A 21,214-nucleotide genomic window follows, 5' to 3' on the forward strand; every position below is an offset into this window, starting at 1 on the left:
ATACCATATAAAATGCGGGGCATCAGTGGAAAGATTATCCCGTGAATATTCGGACTAGTACCGATATAACGCACGATTCTGCCAAGGTCGTTCGACCTGATCTAGAATAATGTGTACACTGCCGAGGGTCGAGCGACACGAACCATAGATGCATCTATTATACTGCCGATGCATTCGGCCCGCTCCACAAGAAAGGAAGGAACTTACCAAATTACGAGATACGTGTTTACAATACAGTACATGAGCACAAAATGAATATAATCTTTACCGTTTCTCAAATAACTCACCCACAACTCAAAGTATTAAGGCTCGACCTATTATACATATATTTATTTCTAAATCAAATTTAGTTAAAACTTTAATTAATTAAGCCAGCAGAATGAGTTCAAATAATTCAATTATTACATGATAAAGTCCTAAGTCTACCCGGACATAAACATGCTTTAGCTACGTACGGACTCTCGTCACCTCGTGCGTACGTAGCACCCACAACTAGTTGCACATAACAATAAATATCACCTAGGGGATAGTTTCCTCCTCACAAGGTTAGACAAGAGACTTACCTCACTTCGAAGTTTCATAACCGGCTCCAACGCCTCTCTAACACTTCAACTCAAAGCCAAACGTCTCTAAACTAGTCAAACCACGTATAATTCAATCAAAATATACTCCAATGCTTACCATTTAACAATTTATAAAAATTCTCAACTCCGCTCGAAAATCAATAAAATCAACTATCGGTTCCACGTGCCCCGATTTCGAAAATTTTCGAATATAAATTTTACCCATAACACTACGAAATCAAATATATAATTTATTACAGATTTCATGTCCAATTCATGGTCAAAATCTAAAAATACAAATTTCTAGGTTATCTACCAAAATCCCAATTTCTACAAATTCTCATGCTTAAGTCCATATATAAACCATGTATTTAACTCACAATATGAAGAAATCACTTACCTAATAATAGATGATGAAAATGATACTCCAAAATTGCTCCAAAATCGGCTCCCATGGACGAAATGAAGTGAAAATGGGCCAAACCCCCATTTTAAAAACACACACTACCCAGAATATCCCGCTTCTGCGGTCCAAAATGTCGCTTCTGTAGCTTCAATCTCGTACCTGCGAGGACCCATGCCAGGTCGCTGGCCGCTTCTGCGACGCCTCATCTGCAGGTGCGGTTCCGCTTATGTGGAAACTCGATCGCACCTGCTGTCCCAGCCTTTCCCTAGCAAATCCGCTTATGCGCTTCTCCGCCCGCATCTGCGAGTCCCATCTAGCCTCGCTCCCTACCGCTTCTACGACCCATGGGCCGCTTCTGCGGTCTCGCACTTGCGGCCATAACCTCGCAAGTGCGATCGCACTAGAAGCCTTAAGCTTCAGCAGTTCTTCCAAGTCCAAACTCGATCCGTTTCCAATCTGATTCGCACCCGAGGCCCCAGGGACCCCGTCCAAATATACCAACACATCCCACAACACGATACGGACTTAGTCGAAACCTCGAATTCTTTCAACTTTCCAACCTTCAAACTTCGCCGAACGTGTCTGAATTACACTCAAACATCTCGGAATGATGCCAAACTTTACATGCTAGTCACAAATCACGATACGAACATATTCCAAGGCCCAGAACTCCAAACGGACATCGATAACGCAAAAAATTCATTTCAAATCAAACATAAGAATTTCTTAAATTTTCAAAATGCCAACTTTTATAATAGGCGCCAGAATGCTCCAGGGTGGTCCGATACTCAACCCGAACATACGCCCAAGTCCGAAATCATCATTCGATCCAATTAGAACCTTCAAATCCCGATTCCGAGATTTTTTGCTCAAAAGTCAAACCTTAGTCAATTTTTCCAACTTAAAATTTCTGAAATAAAAATTTCCTTTCCAAATCAACTCTGAACTTCTCGAAATTCAATTCCGACCACACGTACAAGTCATAATACCTGAAGTGAAGCTACTCAAGGTTTCAAACCGCTGAATGACGCGCTAGAGCTCAAAACAACCGGACGGGTCGTTACATATACTGACATAATATTTATTTGCTAAAATATTTATCTAACATGTAATGAATTGGCGACTCTTCGGATTGAAGAAATGACATTCAAATCTAATCCAAATAAGCTCGATTGGATAAGATTTTTCATAGTTCGGTTTCGGGTTAATTGAGTTGGATATTTCAAATTTTTGGTTTTGAGCATATTAGTTAAGATGTTTCTTATTCTTACAAAAATAAATATCCAAATGAAGTATTCATGTTAAATTGCATAAAAAGTTTCTTATTTTCACTGCAATCATCCAAATAAATATTCAAGTACTGAAATTATCATCAAGGAAATGCAAACAAATATATTAATAAGGCCAATAAGAATTAGTAATAGTAAAATCATGTCCAAATAGAAAGTATTCTGATAGTAACTTAATAATTAGTACTAAATATATGAGATAATATATAATTGGTAGATATTAGACTTATTACTATTTGCATTTGGATAATAGACTAAATATAATATATAAAAAAATTAGATTTTCGGATATCCAAAAAGTTTAAATTACCAAATCAAACATCCAATTCAAAATTTAAAACTTTTAAAAATTAAACGGGTAATCCGAAATCAAAACCAAAAGTTCAAAAAATTTATATTTCGGTGCTCACCCTTAACATAGACTAGTTCAAGTCAAGTACTAATGTACTACAATTACGTATGCAATAAAAATAAAAAAGAGGAGGAAAACAATAGTACCCGGTGCTAAGGAGAAGGAAAGAATCTACACGAACTGGAAGAGCAATCAGCAAGAGTTTCCTTTAAAAAAAAAAGAATAATAGTATAATATTTAGAAGAGAGAAAAAAAAGTATTTGAAAGTCATCTACCAATTTTTAGTCTACGAGAATTGAAAAGTGTAATCACTCTTCTTAAATTATACTCAAACAACAACAACGAAAATTGTGTAATTTACTCCCCATTCCAATTAGACGGTGGATTTTCAAACAATTTCATAGGAAATCCTCCACCCACTGACCCATCAAAGAAATTTGATTTATGAAATATACACCCGACGGACCCCTTCCTTGCACCCATAATCCATCATTCCTGAAAATTTCTTCAAATTGTAACCATCACAGCACTTTCAAAAGTAAAAAGCCTCACCGGAAAAATCTCTATGTCCGTCAACCATCAAAAATGGAAAAGAGAAACACCACAACCGGCGTCCTAAGCCCAGTTGTTTCACCTAAGGAATTTGAAAAGCTCTTTCTGAGGAAGCACGAAATGTTTTAAGTTTGATGGTGTCTTTTTTTGTAAATTTTTGGGTCCGATTTATGGGGAAAAATTTGATTGCTTGGAAAGCTAGTATGTGGAAAGTTGACTTCTTGAAGCGTAAATATTTCTCGTTTTCTCAGTGTAAATTTTTGAAAACTAATTCTGATGACGGGTGATTTTATATGGGAGAATACTGTATTCATCAGTCGAGCATGGAGATGAAGTTGCCGGCGACGGTGAGCTCGGATTACGGGGAAAGGGCCTGACAAAATATTAAGGGGTGTGATTGGGGGGGGGGGGGGGGGGCGTTACAGGGGTTTTGGTTAAAATTTGGACAGGTGGCTTTTTCTGTTGCTAATTCGATTAATTAGAGACTAATTAGATTCAAATCATGTCCCAAATTGTGTACAAGGGCATAACGGCAAGGGTATCTTTGACCCAAACTATTAATGGAGGGCAAATTTGGATCTTTGCCGTAGAAGACGTGGACATGTTTGGAGCAAGAGAAAGCTCCAAAGCTCTTGGCCTCCAAAGTTCCAAGTTTTCATTCAATTACATTACTGGTTTTATTTCAGCATCACCACCATTACTTAAGAGGCAATCGACTAGGTCAGGGTTGGTAGAGTAAAGTTAAAAAAAAGAAGAAAATGCTGAAGAAATCACAATTGGAAAGAGTAGAAGGAGAAAGATGGTGCGAGGAGTTCTCAGCTGGGTATTACGGACTCTGTACGGCTGGAGGAATGCTCAGCGCTGGCGTTACTCATCTCGCCATTACCCCTCTCGATGTCTTGAAGGTTAACATGCAGGTTCGACTTTTCTTCTATTTCTCACCTGCTTCATTATTTTCTCATACTTTATAAAGTAATAAGAGTCATAAACAAATAAAAAATCAACACAAGGTTTAGTTTTGTATTTCTATAACATCTTTGCATTATCTTTCATGTTCATTCTTTTTCTCTACTTTTGTATTTGGGGTATCAATTATCATTGAATTTCCAAAATACGGTATTAAAGGAAAAAGAGAGAAAATATAACTTTGAAAACACTTAATGAAAAATGTGTGCTTGTGTATGTGTAACTTTAAACACGAAGATGTAACGAAAATAGCATGAAGATGAAAAGAGATGTAAGAAAATTTAAAACTAAAACAATACAAATCAAAAGAAATAAGTGGAAACGCAAGGCACAGTGTCTATCCATTAAATTACGTTTCTGTTACCTATCTCTTTTCCATTGTTATTTCATGTTTGTTGTTTTTTATTGACTTTTTTATTTCTTAATTAAACAATTTATATTCTCAAGTCCCAATCATCAATCAGGAACTGTATAAAGCAGTGACTAAAATGACAACTAATAATGCCATAGCTGATACTCTCAATCACCAATCAAGAGTGAACATAGGTTAGTCATGATATATCAAGTACTATCTTCTTGCACGAGGCAAATCAATAAAAATGTTTTAAAAAATAGGTATGATGGCAAACCATATTAAGCAAGATCATTCTCATAATAATTGACAACATCAAAAAGGATTATGGATCCTTCAACATTTCACCCGATGAGGGTCTTGCTCTTGGCTGCCCAATTTACCTTTTGATGACGACTTTCACCTTGGTATTGCTCACCATGTTAAGAGACTTTTGCTTGTCTCAAAGATCTAGAGGAACTATTTTGCTCTAAACCAGCTTCATAGTTTTGTAAATCCAAACCCTGCAGCTATTCTGTTAGTTTGTTTCTAATGGACAGAAACCAATTTTAGTGACCCGTGAAAAAACTGCTTAGGAGCTAAAAATATACGGAATAGCAGTAAGATTCTTTAGCCTTGAATAGACAATCCCCACAGCAGTCGTCATGGCAGCAGTTTGTCACCCTTTTAAGGAAGTGGGCTCACTATCGAAGTATCGATAGTAGAAGCTAGCAAAAGTATCTCAAGATATTGAAACTTTACCTAGAAATAGGCCAAAGAAAAGATTCCATTCTTTTTCAGTGATTATGTTATATACTATTGAGCTGTACTGTCATTTTTGTTATATTTCCATCCACTTCTACTGTTATTGTATGTTGCACAGTCATCAGACCTGTTGATCACCTTTGAGTTTGGCAGACTGCAATATTCAAAACTCGCCATGTCTAAATTCTGGACCTACCGCAGTCGATAGTCTCAGCTAATTCCCACAAGTAGCTCAAACGATGATACAGATCAAGTGAACATCCAGGAAGCTAAAAAAGCAGTTTCCCATAAAAAAATTTCTTAATAATGTACTGAAGGAAGTGTCAAAAATAATAGAAGGGCACAAAAAACTTAAAGACTACAATTTTGTGAAAGTTCTTCTGAAAAATACAAGTAATTTTGCCTTTAACTAGCCCCCTCTTTCTTTCCAAGATAATAGGCATGTTAGTTAAAACTTTATTCTTTCCAAACATAGCAAAATGATAATCAACAACTAAATATACCTATAAGCTTTCCCATTTCACTTTTGTTTTCACTCAATTGAAATGTTTTCACCAAACAAAATATTTAGAAGAATAGGTACGTATTGTGTAAGTAGGTACCTTTAATAAAAGAGATTTAAGCAGGTAAAGTATCAGAAAGCTTATTGACGGAGAAGCCAATTGTGTTGCAAGACCTGTTCTCTAGTTTACTTTTTTCCCTTTCCATACACAAAAGAATGTAGCAAATAGTTATATATAACAAATAAGGTAAACCAATTTTTATCCTAATTTTACACATATGAAATGCAAATTTTATTATTACTGAACAAAAAGATCCATATCAAACTTTAAGTAAAATTGAATTGTTCATAATTACAGAATAATACCTTTATTTCATGAGATTTTAAGATCACGGAACAAAAAGATTCAAACGGAGTTTAAGTAAGAATATGATTGCTAAAAAGACAGAACAATACCTTAGGCAGATATTTTCCTATCACTCTGATGTCTCTTAAACTTCTTCACCTTTTTCCTTAGGCAGATATTTTCCTGTTCTATGGAGTAACCAGAATGATTACTCTTCTTTACCTATAATTTCACCACCGCACAATCAAAGAACATAACATTAGATTCAAAATTAATATGAAAAATCACATTGAAACTGTGGGAAAAAGCATGTTCATAGAATAGAAACCACAACCAGCAAGGGCAAACACAGAAATTTTGAAGAAAACTGAAATATAGTAGTAATTTCTAGTTTATCCGGTATTTTTTGGGCAAACAGAGTGATCAGTTGTACTTTTCCTTAATTCTCTTCTTCTTACCTGTTTCTATTTCTCTCCCCCTATTCAGCATGTCTTTTCTCTTTAGCAAAATTTCGTTAAAAACAAAAAGGCGAGAAAGCTCTTCCCTCCCGTTTACCTTACTCTCCTCTCCTCACCAGTCAAATCCCCAGTCTTCCTCCTCCAATCACTTATGCATAATTCTCGTTCTTCTGCAAAATCACAAAATAAAAAACACATTTTCTTTTCCTTGATTAGCTCCTTTGTTGTTCCTATAAATACAAAGAATAAGAAACCAAAGAGAAAAAGAAAATACTGGAGTGATGCCAGGGGAAATCCAAAAAATGCAGAATCATAGCCAAAGATGGAAGCCAGATATTGTCCAAATCAAAACATAAAATCATAACTAGGATAACTGAAGAGCAAGAAACTTTGTATAGAGATCTCAGCAAAAATCCATTCACAAATTTGACCGATTGGCAGGCTTAAATATTCTAATACTGACAAAGAAATGCAGGCAGCAACATATACATATACCAACAGATAAGGAAATCAAAAATATGTTATCACTTAAACCGTAGTAGACTCTGACGGCCCTTTGATCAAGTTGGAAACTGATGAAAAATTGAAACATCTAAAATCCCTATCAAAATAATGGCAGTAGTGTCAACGTGAAAAACAAAATTGTAGAAACACGGGAAGGAGAACAAAAACCTCAAAAGTCCAGCAACAGTGTTGAATAATAAAGGAACACATTAAGAACTAATCGAGATAATGGGCAATCAATAAGGAAAGTAATACCTTATGTCTGTCTCCTAATTTGCCAAAATTTCATGGTTTGATCAAAAGAACTTTAATGGGAGACAGGTTGAGTCAAAGGAATGCCTTTTGGATCTCCTTACTAAGAGAAAAGGAAAGACAAAATTAAAAGTTATACAGGAGCCACAATAAAAAATTAAACTACATAATCACAGGCAAGCATATTTTACCTGCAGTTCCTAATGATAATAGTAGTTTGGAAACAGAGTGCTTGAATTACTACATTGAAAAATAATAATATGGGTTGATTAACTCAACATTTCAGCAATAGTCATCAATAGGTAAAGGGAAAAATATTAGCAATTGGATAATCACTTTAGAAGGAGGAAAACTTGAGGGAAGTGAGAATCAAAGACAGAAGAAAAAAAAGGAGAAGAGATGGAGGCGTTTTTTCCCAGTAAATACGACAACCGTGATAAGCGAGAGAATGTTTCGGTTACAATTTATTAAGAGAAGTAAATAAGCGACTGTTAGTTGAGAAAAAAATAAAAGGAGCTACTGTTTAGTTTTTTTTTTCAAAGCACATAAATGTAAAAAAATAGGAAAAAAGAATAAAACTGAAAAACTGTCAAAAATAGGAGAAAATAGATAAATATAATTGCTGGGCATAGGAGGTGTCACATCACCTTTCACATTCCGAGCTTTATATAGATATGTAGATATAGATATATAGATATGGATAGGCGTATTTTAGCTCACTCATTTACCCATTTCATGTATTTCCATTTGTGTCAGAGGCCCAGCCATTGTATCTCCCATGACTTTAAACTTGAGGCAATTACAAAAACCTTATATTCCTCCCCTCATTTACCAGCCACATAAAAGCCCTTAAAATTTCCTTTTTTCCCTGTCTCCTTTTGCCTATGTAGAGCTTAATTATTCCTTGAGCCTTTGACCATCTAGCTTAAGGCTTAAGTGCATAATATTTGTTTTCAGTCAGGATGTCTTGTGAAAACAACTGAGCCCTGAAAGTAGTTTGAACCTCACTTAAAATAAATGGCTGTTAGTGACTTCCTCATTTTATTGAAGTCACTACAAAGTGCTATGACAGTTGGCAGAAAATTTAGGTGCATGCGCCATTCTGGTGCCTAATAATTGTACATTGAGAAGCTTTCCTTGTCCAGACTCCATAGAGGTTGAAAAGTTGCAATCTAATTTCCAAAACTACAACACCGCTTTTCTGTGGATTTTTCTCAATAGGCTCATCTTCTGAAAGTTAATAGGCCCAAAAAAGAAAGAATATAAAAGAAATTTCTTTACAACTTATTACATAACCTGGTAAAGAGAAAGGAATAAAACTTTTGAAGTGAGAATTAAAGAAAACTTCTTCTGAAGGAGTGTCTGCTTACCTATTTTGCAAACTTTCATTAATAAAGGCCTCCTACATGTTAAGAAACAAACTCCAACTCTAATATTCTTTCTGATGTCATGTTTTTGTTCTTCTGTCTAATGTTTAGATGTTTACTTTGTTTTTAATATCTGTTTTGATAACTAGAATCTCCTGGTGCTGGATATGTGCTTGTGCTTGTTCTGTTCATACGATCCTTGTCTTGATTTCCAGCTGAAGAACCTCGTGAGTTCTTTACTAATTTTTGCACTAGAAGACACACCTTCCTCTTTTCAAAATCTGAAAAACTCCTTACGGCACCCCTCATGACCGACAAACTAAAATTAAAGGGAGAAAGAAAAGAAGTAACTTCCCTGTTCTGGTATGTTCTCATAACACCTTTATTTGCTTTAGGTGAACCCTCTCAAATATCGAGGCATTTCATCAGGATTTATTACTCTATGGAGAGAGCAAGGCCGTTCTGCTCTTTGGAGAGGTTGGTCGGGCAAACTATTTGGATATGGAGTCCAAGGAGGATGTAAATTTGGTCTTTATGAATACTTTAAAAGGTTCTATACTGACTTGTTGGTTGATCAACAAAGGAGTGTTATATTCTTCCTCAGCAGTGCATCAGCTCAAGTATTTGCTGATGTGGCACTTTGTCCCTTTGAAGCTGTCAAAATTCAGGTCCAGACTCAGCCTCATTTTGCCAGGGGATTAACTGATGGGTTTCGCAAGCTGTACGCGAATGAAGGCCTTTCAGGGTAAAGTCCAAGAAGTATGCAGTGTTTATTCTATTGCTGCCCACCTTGCACATTGATACTGAAGTTTGTTTTTGCTTCACTGTAGCTTTTTCAAGGGACTCTTTCCACTTTGGGGGCGTAACCTTCCATGTAAAATCTTTACTTAATTTAGCTTTTTCTATTAGCCCTCCCATCTCCCCTATAGTTTCCTTCATATTGTCATTCGGTTGTTTTGGGACTTCCCTGGTAAAGTTTACTCATATCAGTGTCCCTTGGGTGGGGATGGAATGGAGTAATCGGTGTGGGTTTTGTGTATCCTGTAGATTTGTCTTGCTCTTCAATTTATCTGTTTTTACTATTGAAAAGTGGCATTTTGCATTTTGTGGCTGCTGCATAGGATCTTTTTTGTTGCTTCAGTTCTTCATTTACTGTCTGGCTTTTTTTATTGTCGGCTACTTACAAGTCTGCACTTGGTACTGAATTTAGTGGCTATTTTACAATTTCTAGAAAGTGCTTATTAAATCATATTTGCCTTTGAAATCTTGCTGCATATAGATTCCCTTTATAATACAATTATCACATTACCAGCTGTAGTTACCAATATTTGGCTTTCTGCTTTTGGAGTTTGTAATTATGACTTGACTTTATGCTTCTTTTCCTGTTTGCAGTTTCCATGATCATGTTTTCGACATTTGAGCACTCGGTAGATCTGATGTACCGGAAGGTCATACAGAGAAGGAAGGAAGATTGCTCAAGAGCCCAGCAACTTGGCGTAACATGCTTATCAGGCTATGTTGCTGGATCTGTTGGCACTGTAATATCTAATCCTGCTGACAATATTGTCTCATTTCTTTACAACAAAAAGGCTGACACAATAAGACAGGTAAAATTTCTATCAAACACTCTCATGGTATTCAAGTATATTTGAAAAAATCTAATTAGTTGGAATTTTTTTAATATGATCCTTTCAGGCCATAAAGAAGATTGGGCTTGTTAATTTGTTTACTAGAAGTCTTCCTGTTCGAATTGCAATTGTAGGGCCTGTTGTGACTCTGCAATGGTTTCTCTATGACACAATTAAACTGTTAACTGGACTGTAAGTATATCATTCTCTTTCTATGTACTTGTTCTTGTATAATTTTCTTTCCAAATGCTCGATTATTCTGTGCCTTGATTTGTGAACTTGTCCATTTGTCAAGTAAGGGTGATGAGACATTAGCTATTCAAATACTATGGCCAGAACTGGGGAAGGAAGCTTTTCCTTCGTTATTGTCGCTTTGTGCTTTTGGACTTCAAAAAGTCATAAAGAAACTATGATATGAAGATTCGTAATGGCTCCGGATTTTATTGCTGAACATTTTTGTCAAGCATCACAGATGCTTAAAATTTCTAAAACATGAAATCAACTGTATAAACTTTGGTATAAGAGTTTCTTGGGGTTAATTTCACTGATGGTCATTGAACTATCTTTCAATTTCACTAAAGTCACTTAATTATTTTTTGTCACTTAAAAGTAACTAAACTTTATCATTGCCACTTAAAAGTCATTTTGCCTCAAACCCTTACCATAAATATGACATGACATTAAATTTTATGATAAAAATCCAAAAATAAATGCCACATAAGCTACTATGGGTCATACTCATTTTAGATCAATTTATCCATGTGATTTGACCCATAATCCAAATGGGTTTCGATAAAAAAAAAAATATTAAGTTCCACATTAGTTTAAAATGATTATCCTATACTACAAAGTTTTGCCTTTTCTGTTACATAATGCACATTCATAATTATTCTATACTAAAATAATCTATCCTAGAAAATTCTTATTTTGTTTGTATGCCCCATCCGAGTCATTTTATAACTCTGCTGAAGCTAAAATACTATTGTATCCAAACTAATGTGCTAGAAAATTCTTATTTTGTTTGTATGCCCCATCCGAGTCATTCATAATTATTCTATACTAAAATAATCTATGCTAGAAAATTCTTATTTTGTTGGTATGCCCCATCCGAGTCATTTTAAAATACTATTGTATACAATAGTATTTTAGCTTCAGTAGAGCTATAAAATGACTTGAATGGGGCATACAAACAAAATAAGAATTTTCTAGCATAGATTATTTTAGTATAGAATAATTATAAATGTGCATTATGTAACAGAAAAGGCAAAACTTTGTAGTATAAGATAATCATTTTAAACTAACGTGGAACTTAATATTTTTTTTTATCGAAACCCATTTGGATTATGGGTCAAATCACCTTAAAGGATAAATGGATCTAAAATGGGTATGACCCATAATAGCTTATGTGGCATTTATTTTTGGATTTTTATCATAAAATTTAATGCCATGTCATTTTTATGGTAAGGGTTTGAGGCAAAATGACTTTTAAGTGACAATGATAAAGTTTAGTTTCTTTTAAGTGACAAAAAATAGTTAAATGACTTTAGTGAAATTGAAAGATAGTTCAATGACCATCAGTGAAATTAACCCGAGTTTCTTGATGTGACAATTGATAGCTTTGTGCAGAGAAATTTCATGAATACAAAAGAATAGTAGGCAATCCAGCATAAAATTGTTGAGGCTGTGTTTAGAATTATAGTGCTGGATGCTTGGTGCCTATAAAACACGTTTGATTCTCTGTTGTGCTAAAAATTATATTGTCTCTAACCTGTAGGCCGACAAGTGGGGGGCTTACTCGACATCAGAAGGATCCCAACTTACTCTTACAATAAACAACAGCTCCCTTAAGTCTTGTTTGTGAGAAAAAATATCAATTTCAGTCATTCATAACTGTGCCCTCAGTTACTTTCCTCGGCGTGTTTCTCAGTTTGTTCTCCTTGTTTGAGAAATTACTTGTATGCAGTTCATCTTCACGAATCTCATTTCCATTCCTCAGGCAATCTGATCCCCGTCTGGTTGCAACTTGTGAATGAAGCAATATTGCTTACAAGAGAAAATAGAAAAGGATGACTCTGCAACTGTCACATCTTGTATATAAAATACAAATGTGTTTTAAGATTTCATTTCTTTCATTTCACCTCCTTCTCAAGGAGATTTAAAGAGTATTTTGAAGATGTATTACGAAATAAAATTGACGCTTTCTGTTTGTTCAGAAGATATTATTTGCACTTGGATCCAACAAAGGAACCCCCCCCCCCCCCCAAACAAACCCCACATTAATTTTTTTTAACTACTTGGACATGTCACTATGGATCCCACTTGTCATGCCGAGTTCATTTTACTATTAGTTGCTGACAAACAAATGAGAAAAGTGGACATGAATTGTCCTGGGTGACTGCATCTCTCCTGTATATCTTGTTGACTTGTGGTGGTAATCTATTATATTTTGTGAGTAGCAGGCGCAGAGGGTTGTGATGGATTTAAGCTAGCTTTTGGATATAGATTTGGTTAAAATTAGAAATATGAGTTTTTGAATTTATATTGAAAAATAATTTTTGGAAGTTTGAAGTTGTGTTTGAACATGCATTTTATTTGAAAAAATATTGAAGTTTTGTGAGTGGAAGAAAAAATTTCATTCAAAAACTAGCTAGTTTTTGGAAACTTTGAAATTTTTTTCAATTTTTATTTTCAAAAAATAATCATATTTCACGAACAAACATTGTTTTAAAAACAAGCCGCCAAAATCAATGGCAAAAAATGTAAGGGTATTTTTGAAGGAAAAAAGATGAAGAAATTTGGAAGTGGGTACAAGTGGTGCTAATAGTAGTGTTTATGCACGTAAGGGTGGCTGGACTCGAGCCAATTGCGAAAGCCAGTGTCCAGTGGAGTAATAGTTTAGGTTGAAGCGTAGAAATGTTTGAAAGAGTTGAGTGGTTTTTCAATGAGCCTGTTTGGATGGGCTTAAATCAGCTTTTAAGCAATTTTTAATTTGTGAAAGTGTTTGACAACCAAAAAATGGGCTTAAAAAAAGTTAAAATTTGCTTTAAAAAAGCCAAAACAAATCAGTTGGAAAACCCAACTTTTTCTAAATTGGCTTAAAAGCCATATTGCTTTGACCAACGATATTACATTCTTATCCCTTATAATTTTTCTTAATTCCAAAATTACCCCTAAGTTAAAACCCTACAATATACTATTTTTTTTCTTCCATTCTCCAATATTTGTCAATTTCTTGAAGTTCTTAACGTGAATCAAAGAATAGTTTTTTAAATAATGTTTGATACATTCCGATATTTTATAAATATTGTTCTTTTGGCTTCTTTTTTTGGTTCCATAACATTTAATTTTTTTGGTTGTTGAATCCTTCCTTTTTTTTAAATTGGTGTAACTATATTCTAAAATCAAATCATTCAATGAATTTACGTGTTACCCCTGAATTTGAAGTTATGAACAGAAAATATAATATTATAGTCATCATCTTCTTTATAATGTTAACAACTTTAAGGATATTTTAGTCATTTTAACAAGAAAAAGAGTTTACCAGCACTTGTTTACCAAACACTTCATCAACTTATTTTAAGTTTTAGCACTTTTATCTGTAACTGCTTATTTATAAAATAAGTTCCAGCACTTATAAAGTGATTTTAAGACTTAACTTAAAGCCATTTTTTTTAAGTCAATCCAAACGGCCTAAATGTCATCAATGTGATGCGTTGAATAGTCAGACGCTAGAGCTGGAAGTGGTATCCCACTCAATTGTTAAGAACGCGCTCTCTCTTGTCCCACACAAAGTTACAATATCAATAAAGATAACACATTATTTATTAAGAATAAAGTATGCTTGATTGAGCAGTTGAAACACCTTTGCAATTACTAATACAAATACAAATGTTATCTGTAATGGTATTATCATCATGATTAATTTAATATAATGTGCTCATATCCTAGAAGATCCTACAATTAGTTTGGAAATTTTTTATGCATAACATATTTTTTTCTTCATGTTCTATAACTCAATAGTTAATTAATAATAAATTAATATAATTTGATATAAATGTTTTGTGATAGCACAAGGATGAATGAAAGTTACAAAACCAACAAAGTGAGAGATGATAGTGCAAAGTTCCTATTTCACACACAGTCATTCCTGCTCTGCGTTTTCATTTTCCACTATTTACGGCTCACCTTGCTTTAAAAAGAAACAAGAGCTGAAGTTTTTTCCCAAGGGAGTAGTAGTAATAAAAAGACATTCTATTACAAGTAGATTTTGTTTTACCTAAATAAAATAGAAAATAGTAGGAGAGTAGATCGGTACAATGTTCTGGAGTTGACCTCTCTATATCATCTTCCTCTTCTTCTTCCTCTTCTTGGTCATCAGCAGTAGCGATAGAATTTGACCGTCTTCCTCCGCCTGCTACTTGTGTTAGATCTATCAATCATTGTTTTTGTAAGTTTTGGATGCGAAAAAGGAAACAAGGAGGATTGGATGAGGAAAGCTTTGTTGAGCTGAGGGCTGGGGATTGTGATTGTTTGATGGGCAATACATGCCGTGGATCTTTCGGAGGCAAAACTTTTGCTCAGTCCCCCCAAGACCATTCCAAGCGCACCAATCTGGATTCTGATTCTCCCTCTCCCACCCCCACCCCCACCTCCCAAAAAGAACAGTCACAACCACAACCTCCTCCTAATAATTTACCTCTCAGAAAAGAGATGAATCGCACAGGCGCCAACCAGTCCTATTACGTGCTGGGTCATAAGACCCCTAACATCCGCGATCTCTATACCCTGGGTCGTAAACTAGGACAAGGCCAGTTTGGCACCACTTACTTATGCACCGAGTTGTCATCGGGGATCGAGTACGCCTGTAAATCTATTGCCAAGAGAAAACTCATCTCGAAGGAGGACGTTGAAGATGTGAGGAGGGAAATTCAGATAATGCACCATTTGGCAGGTCACAAGAACATCGTTTCTATCAAGGGTGCTTATGAGGATCCTTTGTATGTTCATATTGTCATGGAGCTTTGTAGTGGCGGTGAATTGTTTGATCGCATCATTCAAAGAGGTCACTACACCGAGAAAAATGCTGCCGAATTGACTAAAATCATTGTAGGTGTTGTGGAGGCTTGCCATTCCCTTGGAGTTATGCATAGAGATCTCAAACCTGAGAATTTCTTGTTGGTTAACAAGGATGATGATTTCTCTCTCAAGGCCATTGACTTTGGACTCTCTGTCTTCTTTAAGCCAGGTCAATCTCCACATCTTAGCTACCTTGTTCTCTTCCAATAATTACTTGCCTTTTGACATTCATTTGGTGCCACAGGAGTATATCTTTTTATATTGTAATGTTGGTTTGACGAGTTTTGTTGGTTGCTCCTCCAGGCCAGATTTTCACGGATGTGGTCGGGAGTCCATATTATGTTGCTCCTGAGGTGCTTTTGAAGCATTATGGTCCTGAAGCAGATGTTTGGACAGCAGGGGTCATACTCTACATTCTGCTTAGTGGTGTTCCGCCATTTTGGGCCGGTATGCATGTTACAATCCTATACAGCATAGCTGTCAATTTTCTGGTTTTTGTCCTTGTACACTTACCATCTTAATTCTTCAGAAACACAACAGGGGATATTTGATGCAGTTCTGAAAGGGCACATTGATTTTGAGTCGGACCCTTGGCCCTTAATATCTGAGAGTGCAAAAGATCTCATCCGGAAGATGTTATGCATGCGGCCTTCAGAGCGGTTAACTGCTCATGAAGTATTATGTATGCTCACCTTATATCTAAGAGTCATTCATGTAAACCAACTGCTGATCTCGTATTATGGTTTTCTCTGCAGGTCATCCTTGGATTTGTGAAAATGGCGTTGCTCCTGATAGAGCACTTGATCCTGCAGTACTTTCTCGCCTTAAACATTTTTCTGCAATGAACAAGTTAAAAAAGATGGCTTTGCGGGTATGCACACAAATCTGGTCGTTTTTCTGTACATTATGGTTCTTCAGTGTCTGATCAACCTCATTGTAGAAGTTACGCCAGAAACTTTTGATTCTTTCCTCTGGGAGACATGTACCTGAATAATGCAATGCATTTAAGTTTTCATACTTATTCTGCTTTCAGGTGATCGCTGAAAGCTTGTCGGAGGAGGAGATTGCCGGTCTAAAGGAGATGTTTAAGGCCATGGATACTGATAACAGTGGTGCAATTACATTTGATGAACTAAAAGCTGGTTTGAGAAAATATGGCTCTACTCTTAAGGATATAGAGATACGGGAACTTATGGATGCGGTAAGAAAACTTTTACTGCAAACTAATTATATTTGTTTTGTGCATCTTTGTCCAATTGATGATGTGGCTGTACCCAAAGGTGGGCAGAAGCATAAAAATGCACAATGACACAAGATCATGAACTGGTGGTAAAAATCTGCTTGTTCCTCAATGTGCAAAGACTAGAGTCGGATTGGGATCTTTACTTTGTTTAATTAATTACGAGCATTCATGGAGGAGCACTTAAAACTCAATGTAGCTGCTGAAGCTTCACTGGAAAGCTGCCCAGTCTTCTCTTTTTTTTTTGGGTGGGGGGGTGGGTGGGTATATGCTTCATCACAACCACCTTACTGTTAATGGTTCGGGTCTTGTCTTTAATTAGGCCCGTGATTATCTCTGTACTGGCTCTCTAAACATGTTTGTCTATGAGGTTCATACAGAAGTGCTTATCTAACTCCTTAATGCCATTGATGTAGCTATAATATTACTGTTTTCAGGCTGATGTGGACAACAGTGGAACTATAGACTATGGAGAATTCATAGCAGCAACTATTCACCTTAACAAATTGGACCGTGAAGAACATCTCATGGCAGCATTTCAGTATTTTGACAAGGATGCAAGTGGTTATATTACAGTTGATGAGCTCCAGCAAGCGTGTGCAGATCATAACATTACAGATGTCTTCTTTGAGGATATTATCAGAGAAGTTGATCAGGATAATGTATGTCAGTTATTGTTGAAGATAAAGTTGGAGTATTTTAGGAACTTATTAAAAAAGTGAACGCATATTAGGAGATAACAATTATGTTTCAGGATACTAAAACTTGACTAAATTTCTTTATAGCTTGCAGCTGTACTGATTTATTTATAATTGCTCAGATGCATTGAGATGTTTCAGAAATTGTTGTTGAAGAATACTCTGTTGTTCTGTTTGGTCGGACTGCACTTAGGCCAGCTACTCACTTTTTGGTGTCACTTCTAGTCCAAATAGGTCTGTGTAGGATAAGAAGACAAAGCATAGATAATTGTCAAAAAGAGGGGAAAAAGCAAGACAAAGCAGTGATAGCATAATAAAAATGAAAAAAGTGTTGTTAGAACACAGAAACTTTTCTGACTTTCTTCAAATCAAATAAATCTTTGTTGTACTTTGATCAGTCTTCCGAAACCTTAGTATAGGGCAGATGCAGGCAAATTACGTTTTAAGATCTGTGTTTTAAATGGATGAAATGATTCCTTTGGCATCTATAATTCTTGCTATTTTAACTATTTATTTGGTTTTCCCGGTGGACTTCCCTTTCAGGATGGGCGCATTGATTATGGAGAATTTGTTGCTATGATGCAAAAAGGAAATCCATGTATTGGAAGACGAACAATGCGAAATAGTCTGAATTTTAGCATGAGAGATGCGCCTGGAGCTCATTAGCTTTTTGAATGGACACATAATTTAGGTATTTTCCTTTTTCTTTCTGAAGTAACCTTTGCTTTGACAATAAAAATCTTTCCTTGTTCTATCCTTAAGAAATTGAATTGGCAAAGATAATTTTATAAATAAAACAGCACTAAGTGTGTCCTGTAAAACTGTACCGGTGTAGCAAAAAATTACAGTCAGCAAAAGTATATCCCATCTAATCCTGTACGGACTGTAACATGTCTCGAATGGATTCAGCTTCCTTTACATGCTCCATTTACACCAAAAAACATGTATTTCAGATTCAGAGTTTTTTTGGATTCTCATCTTTTCTGTACTAGTTTCTTCCCTTTTGGCAAAAGTTTTATGTACCACATTGATGGTTGTCCTACATGGCTATGCAAGGAACATGTCTAAGTGAGCACTTTCCGACAAATTCAATGTTTAGAAGTTTCATAATATTATGACTATCTTTATCCTAGCCATCAGTCGAACCGACCTTCTTTTATCCAGGTATGGGACAAACATTGTGAAGCTCACATAGACTAGGTTAGGTAAAAATCTCTGTTGGACAAACAATGTTTGGAAATTTCATAATCTGTTTTCTACTGAACATGAAGTTGTGGAAGTTAATTAATAATCTGAATGATATTATTAACTGTACAAGTGTCAAAGACACTTCAGAGTGTCATTTCAGAATATGCACACAAAGGGTGGTGTGATCTAATGATGAATGAAGTTGGAATAAAAATCATAAGAGACTTCGCATCTTGTGGAGGCAAAGAAATTGGGTATTTTTTTTCCATCTATCTAGGAAGTTTCAGTGGACAAAATTACCAGATTCATGTACTTTTGAAGAGGATATAGGCATCCGGTGGAATAGTCGAGGTCATGCAAGTTGGGTTCAAGACCACCTTCATATTAGAAGAAGTATCATTTCAGAATATTTGGTATGATGTGTCATTTGAGAATATCCTGGACTCTGGAGGGTTATTAGCACTTGTAGAATTAATTGTATTTTCTAACCATTAATTAACTCTATAAAAAGAATATCGAGTTAGACTTTGTTGAAATTTAGGTAGAATATTTGTGAACGGTAAACCAACTATAGTTATATTTATTAACCCAGTATGAAGCCACCTATGCCTTAGTCCCAACTGGCTGAGGTTGGCTATTAAATTAAACATCTATATCAGGGAATTATCCATGTAGCTCTATTCAGTCCATTTAATTCTGACACTGATTAATTTGCCTTTTAAGGCGAATTAGGTGTTCTATAAAATTAGAGTTCCTCTGTGTTTCACACTTATTCCTACATGAATATAAAAGTCTAGCACTGAACCTAATACCAGGGTAATGAGTAATAACAACAATTAACCCTCGATTCCAACTAGTTGGTTTCGCCTGCATGGATCATCTTCTCCATGTGATTCTAGGTGTACGCTGTCGCCTATTTCCTTTATGAAATAAAGTCATTTTGTTTTTCTTCCTTCACCAACATGTATTAGGCGTCAAGGTTGTATTTTGTTCTCGTGTAAATTGCAGTCTGCGCCATATTATCATAGTTGAGTTACTTGGTTCATAGTACACAATTTTAATATTCGGATGTCATGTAGTTACACAAGTGCCTGGGTACTTGTTGGGGCACTATACCTGTCCTTTAGTTACACAAGTGCTTGTGTACTTGTTGGTGTACTATACCTTTTTATTTTGATTTTTTATTCTCACTGTTTCTGCCGGGATGCTGTTATGGCTTTCTAGGCCAGGAACAGGTGCATCTCTTGGTCATGTTAATGTATAAAAGGTATTCTGACATTGATACTGACTAGTTTGCAGGTTTTTCAGAAAATAGAACAAAGGCAACGAAACTGCAATGATAACACGTTTCCTACCCAGTTCTGACAGTGGCATGCCATGTTCTCAAGTTGGAGTAGAAGAGGATGACTGAAAGAGCTTGTAGATTGCTATCATCTTGCTGTGTGCCTCAACAAAATGTTGAAATCTCGGTAGACAAGTGTGTGGAATCGTTTCAGCTACTTGATGTGTTCAAATTTATTTAGTGTTCTTTAGTTGAGGCGTCATGCTTGCTTCAATTACAAGGTGGTTTACCTTCAGATGTATCCTTCTCAAATCAGTTCACATTTCTTATTTACATAATTATGTATTTCATCCATGAGGTTTGCTCTATTGCAAGATTATCTTCATTGTCTTTGAGGAAAAGCATACGATTTGGTGTAAAATTTTACATAAGCTATATTTGCAGGGCATAGTCATTTGAGTACAAGCTTGATTAATGACTGATTTTCTCCAATTCAGCATAATAAATTGCAGTTGACAGCAATGGTCACAAGTTTTCTTTCCTGAGACACAGCCGCATAGCTTCTGGTATGCCTGCTGCTCAGTTGAGTTAAGCTACTGAGAGGATGCTGCAATTTCAAATGATACAGCAATTTCATAAAGGATAACCAAAACGAAATATCAAACGAGCATGTTTTAGTGGAACTTGTGACCCAATTCCTTCAGTCCATCAAAGTATAATTGCTTTTGAAGGATGATAAGATGCAATGCCGCTGAAAATAGAATCTTCTAAGGACATTTCTTCCTTAGAGATTAGATAACAGTAAAATTCTACTTAAATTTGTAAAACTTCTTGACATAGGGTAATTCACATAACTGGTCTTTGGATTTTGGTTTTTCAGAGAAATAAGTTCTAAAAAAATATTTCTAAAGAAAAGTTGCATGTTTTTGTGATCACCCAAAAGGTCATCTTATGTTTAGAACTTGATTATGCGCTCTTAAGTCTTAAAAATCTCATTTTTTACCCTCCTTGATTTGCGTGCGCAGTTCGAGCATGTCTCCCGGAAAATTTTTATGTTGAAATTGATGAAAATAAGAATTTTTGCCTTAAAAGTTGATTTTATTTGACTTCAGTCAATATTTTTGGTAAACGGGCCTGGATCCGTGTTTTGACGGTCCCGGTGGGTCCGTATCGAATTATGGGACCTGGGCGTATGCCCGGAATTGAATTTGGAGGTCCCTAGCTCGAGTTATGAATTTTTGATGAAATTTTAAAGTCTGAAAATTAATTATTTTTAAGAATTGATTGATGTTTGGCATTGTTAGTACCGGGTCCGTATTTTGGTTCCGGAGCCCGATTCAAGTTCATTATAATATCTAAGACTTGTCTGTGAAATTTGGCGAGAAATGGAGTTGATTTGACGTGATTCGGACATCCGATGGTGAAGATAGAAATATTAAAGTATTCTTG

The 21,214-nt window shown here is 35.6% G+C and overlaps 2 protein-coding genes and 1 long non-coding RNA gene across 6 annotated transcripts; 2 read left to right on the forward strand and 1 right to left on the reverse strand.

The window, feature by feature from the left end:
• The first annotated feature begins 3,609 nt into the window (after positions 1 to 3,609).
• LOC107789583 (mitochondrial phosphate carrier protein 1, mitochondrial) lies at positions 3,610 to 12,509 on the forward strand. 2 transcript variants are annotated; one of them, XM_016611421.2, is made up of 6 exons: positions 3,610 to 4,079; positions 9,049 to 9,398; positions 9,484 to 9,527; positions 10,046 to 10,260; positions 10,349 to 10,473; positions 12,278 to 12,509. In XM_016611421.2, exons 1-6 carry the CDS (start codon positions 3,921 to 3,923, stop codon positions 12,312 to 12,314), a joined length of 930 nt encoding a protein of 309 aa, XP_016466907.1. In that variant the 5' UTR covers positions 3,610 to 3,920; the 3' UTR covers positions 12,315 to 12,509. The 2 variants fall into 2 exon arrangements, with proteins under 2 accessions (XP_016466907.1, XP_016466906.1); XM_016611420.2 differs by having other exon boundaries at positions 3,614 to 4,079; positions 12,056 to 12,509.
• On the reverse strand, positions 5,821 to 9,039 carry LOC107789584 (uncharacterized). Its single transcript, XR_001648880.2, has 3 exons — positions 7,290 to 9,039; positions 6,628 to 6,700; positions 5,821 to 6,294 (listed from the first exon to the last, which is right to left on the reverse strand). It is a non-coding gene; the product is annotated as an uncharacterized LOC107789584 (long non-coding RNA).
• Positions 12,510 to 14,414: 1,905 nt separating the features above from the next.
• LOC107789582 (calcium-dependent protein kinase 5) lies at positions 14,415 to 20,227 on the forward strand. Of its 3 annotated transcripts, none has more exons than XM_016611417.2 (8): positions 14,415 to 15,526; positions 15,661 to 15,804; positions 15,887 to 16,039; positions 16,113 to 16,228; positions 16,391 to 16,558; positions 17,035 to 17,259; positions 17,839 to 17,986; positions 19,783 to 20,119. In XM_016611417.2, the coding sequence occupies exons 1-7, from the start codon at positions 14,740 to 14,742 to the stop codon at positions 17,959 to 17,961; spliced, it is 1,716 nt and encodes a 571-aa protein (XP_016466903.1). In that variant the 5' UTR covers positions 14,415 to 14,739; the 3' UTR covers positions 17,962 to 17,986; positions 19,783 to 20,119.
• Positions 20,228 to 21,214: the final 987 nt, after the last annotated feature.

The sequence above is a fragment of the Nicotiana tabacum genome, chromosome 19 (assembly GCF_000715075.1).
Source record: "Nicotiana tabacum cultivar K326 chromosome 19, ASM71507v2, whole genome shotgun sequence".
NCBI classification, from domain to species: Eukaryota; Viridiplantae; Streptophyta; class Magnoliopsida; order Solanales; family Solanaceae; genus Nicotiana; species Nicotiana tabacum.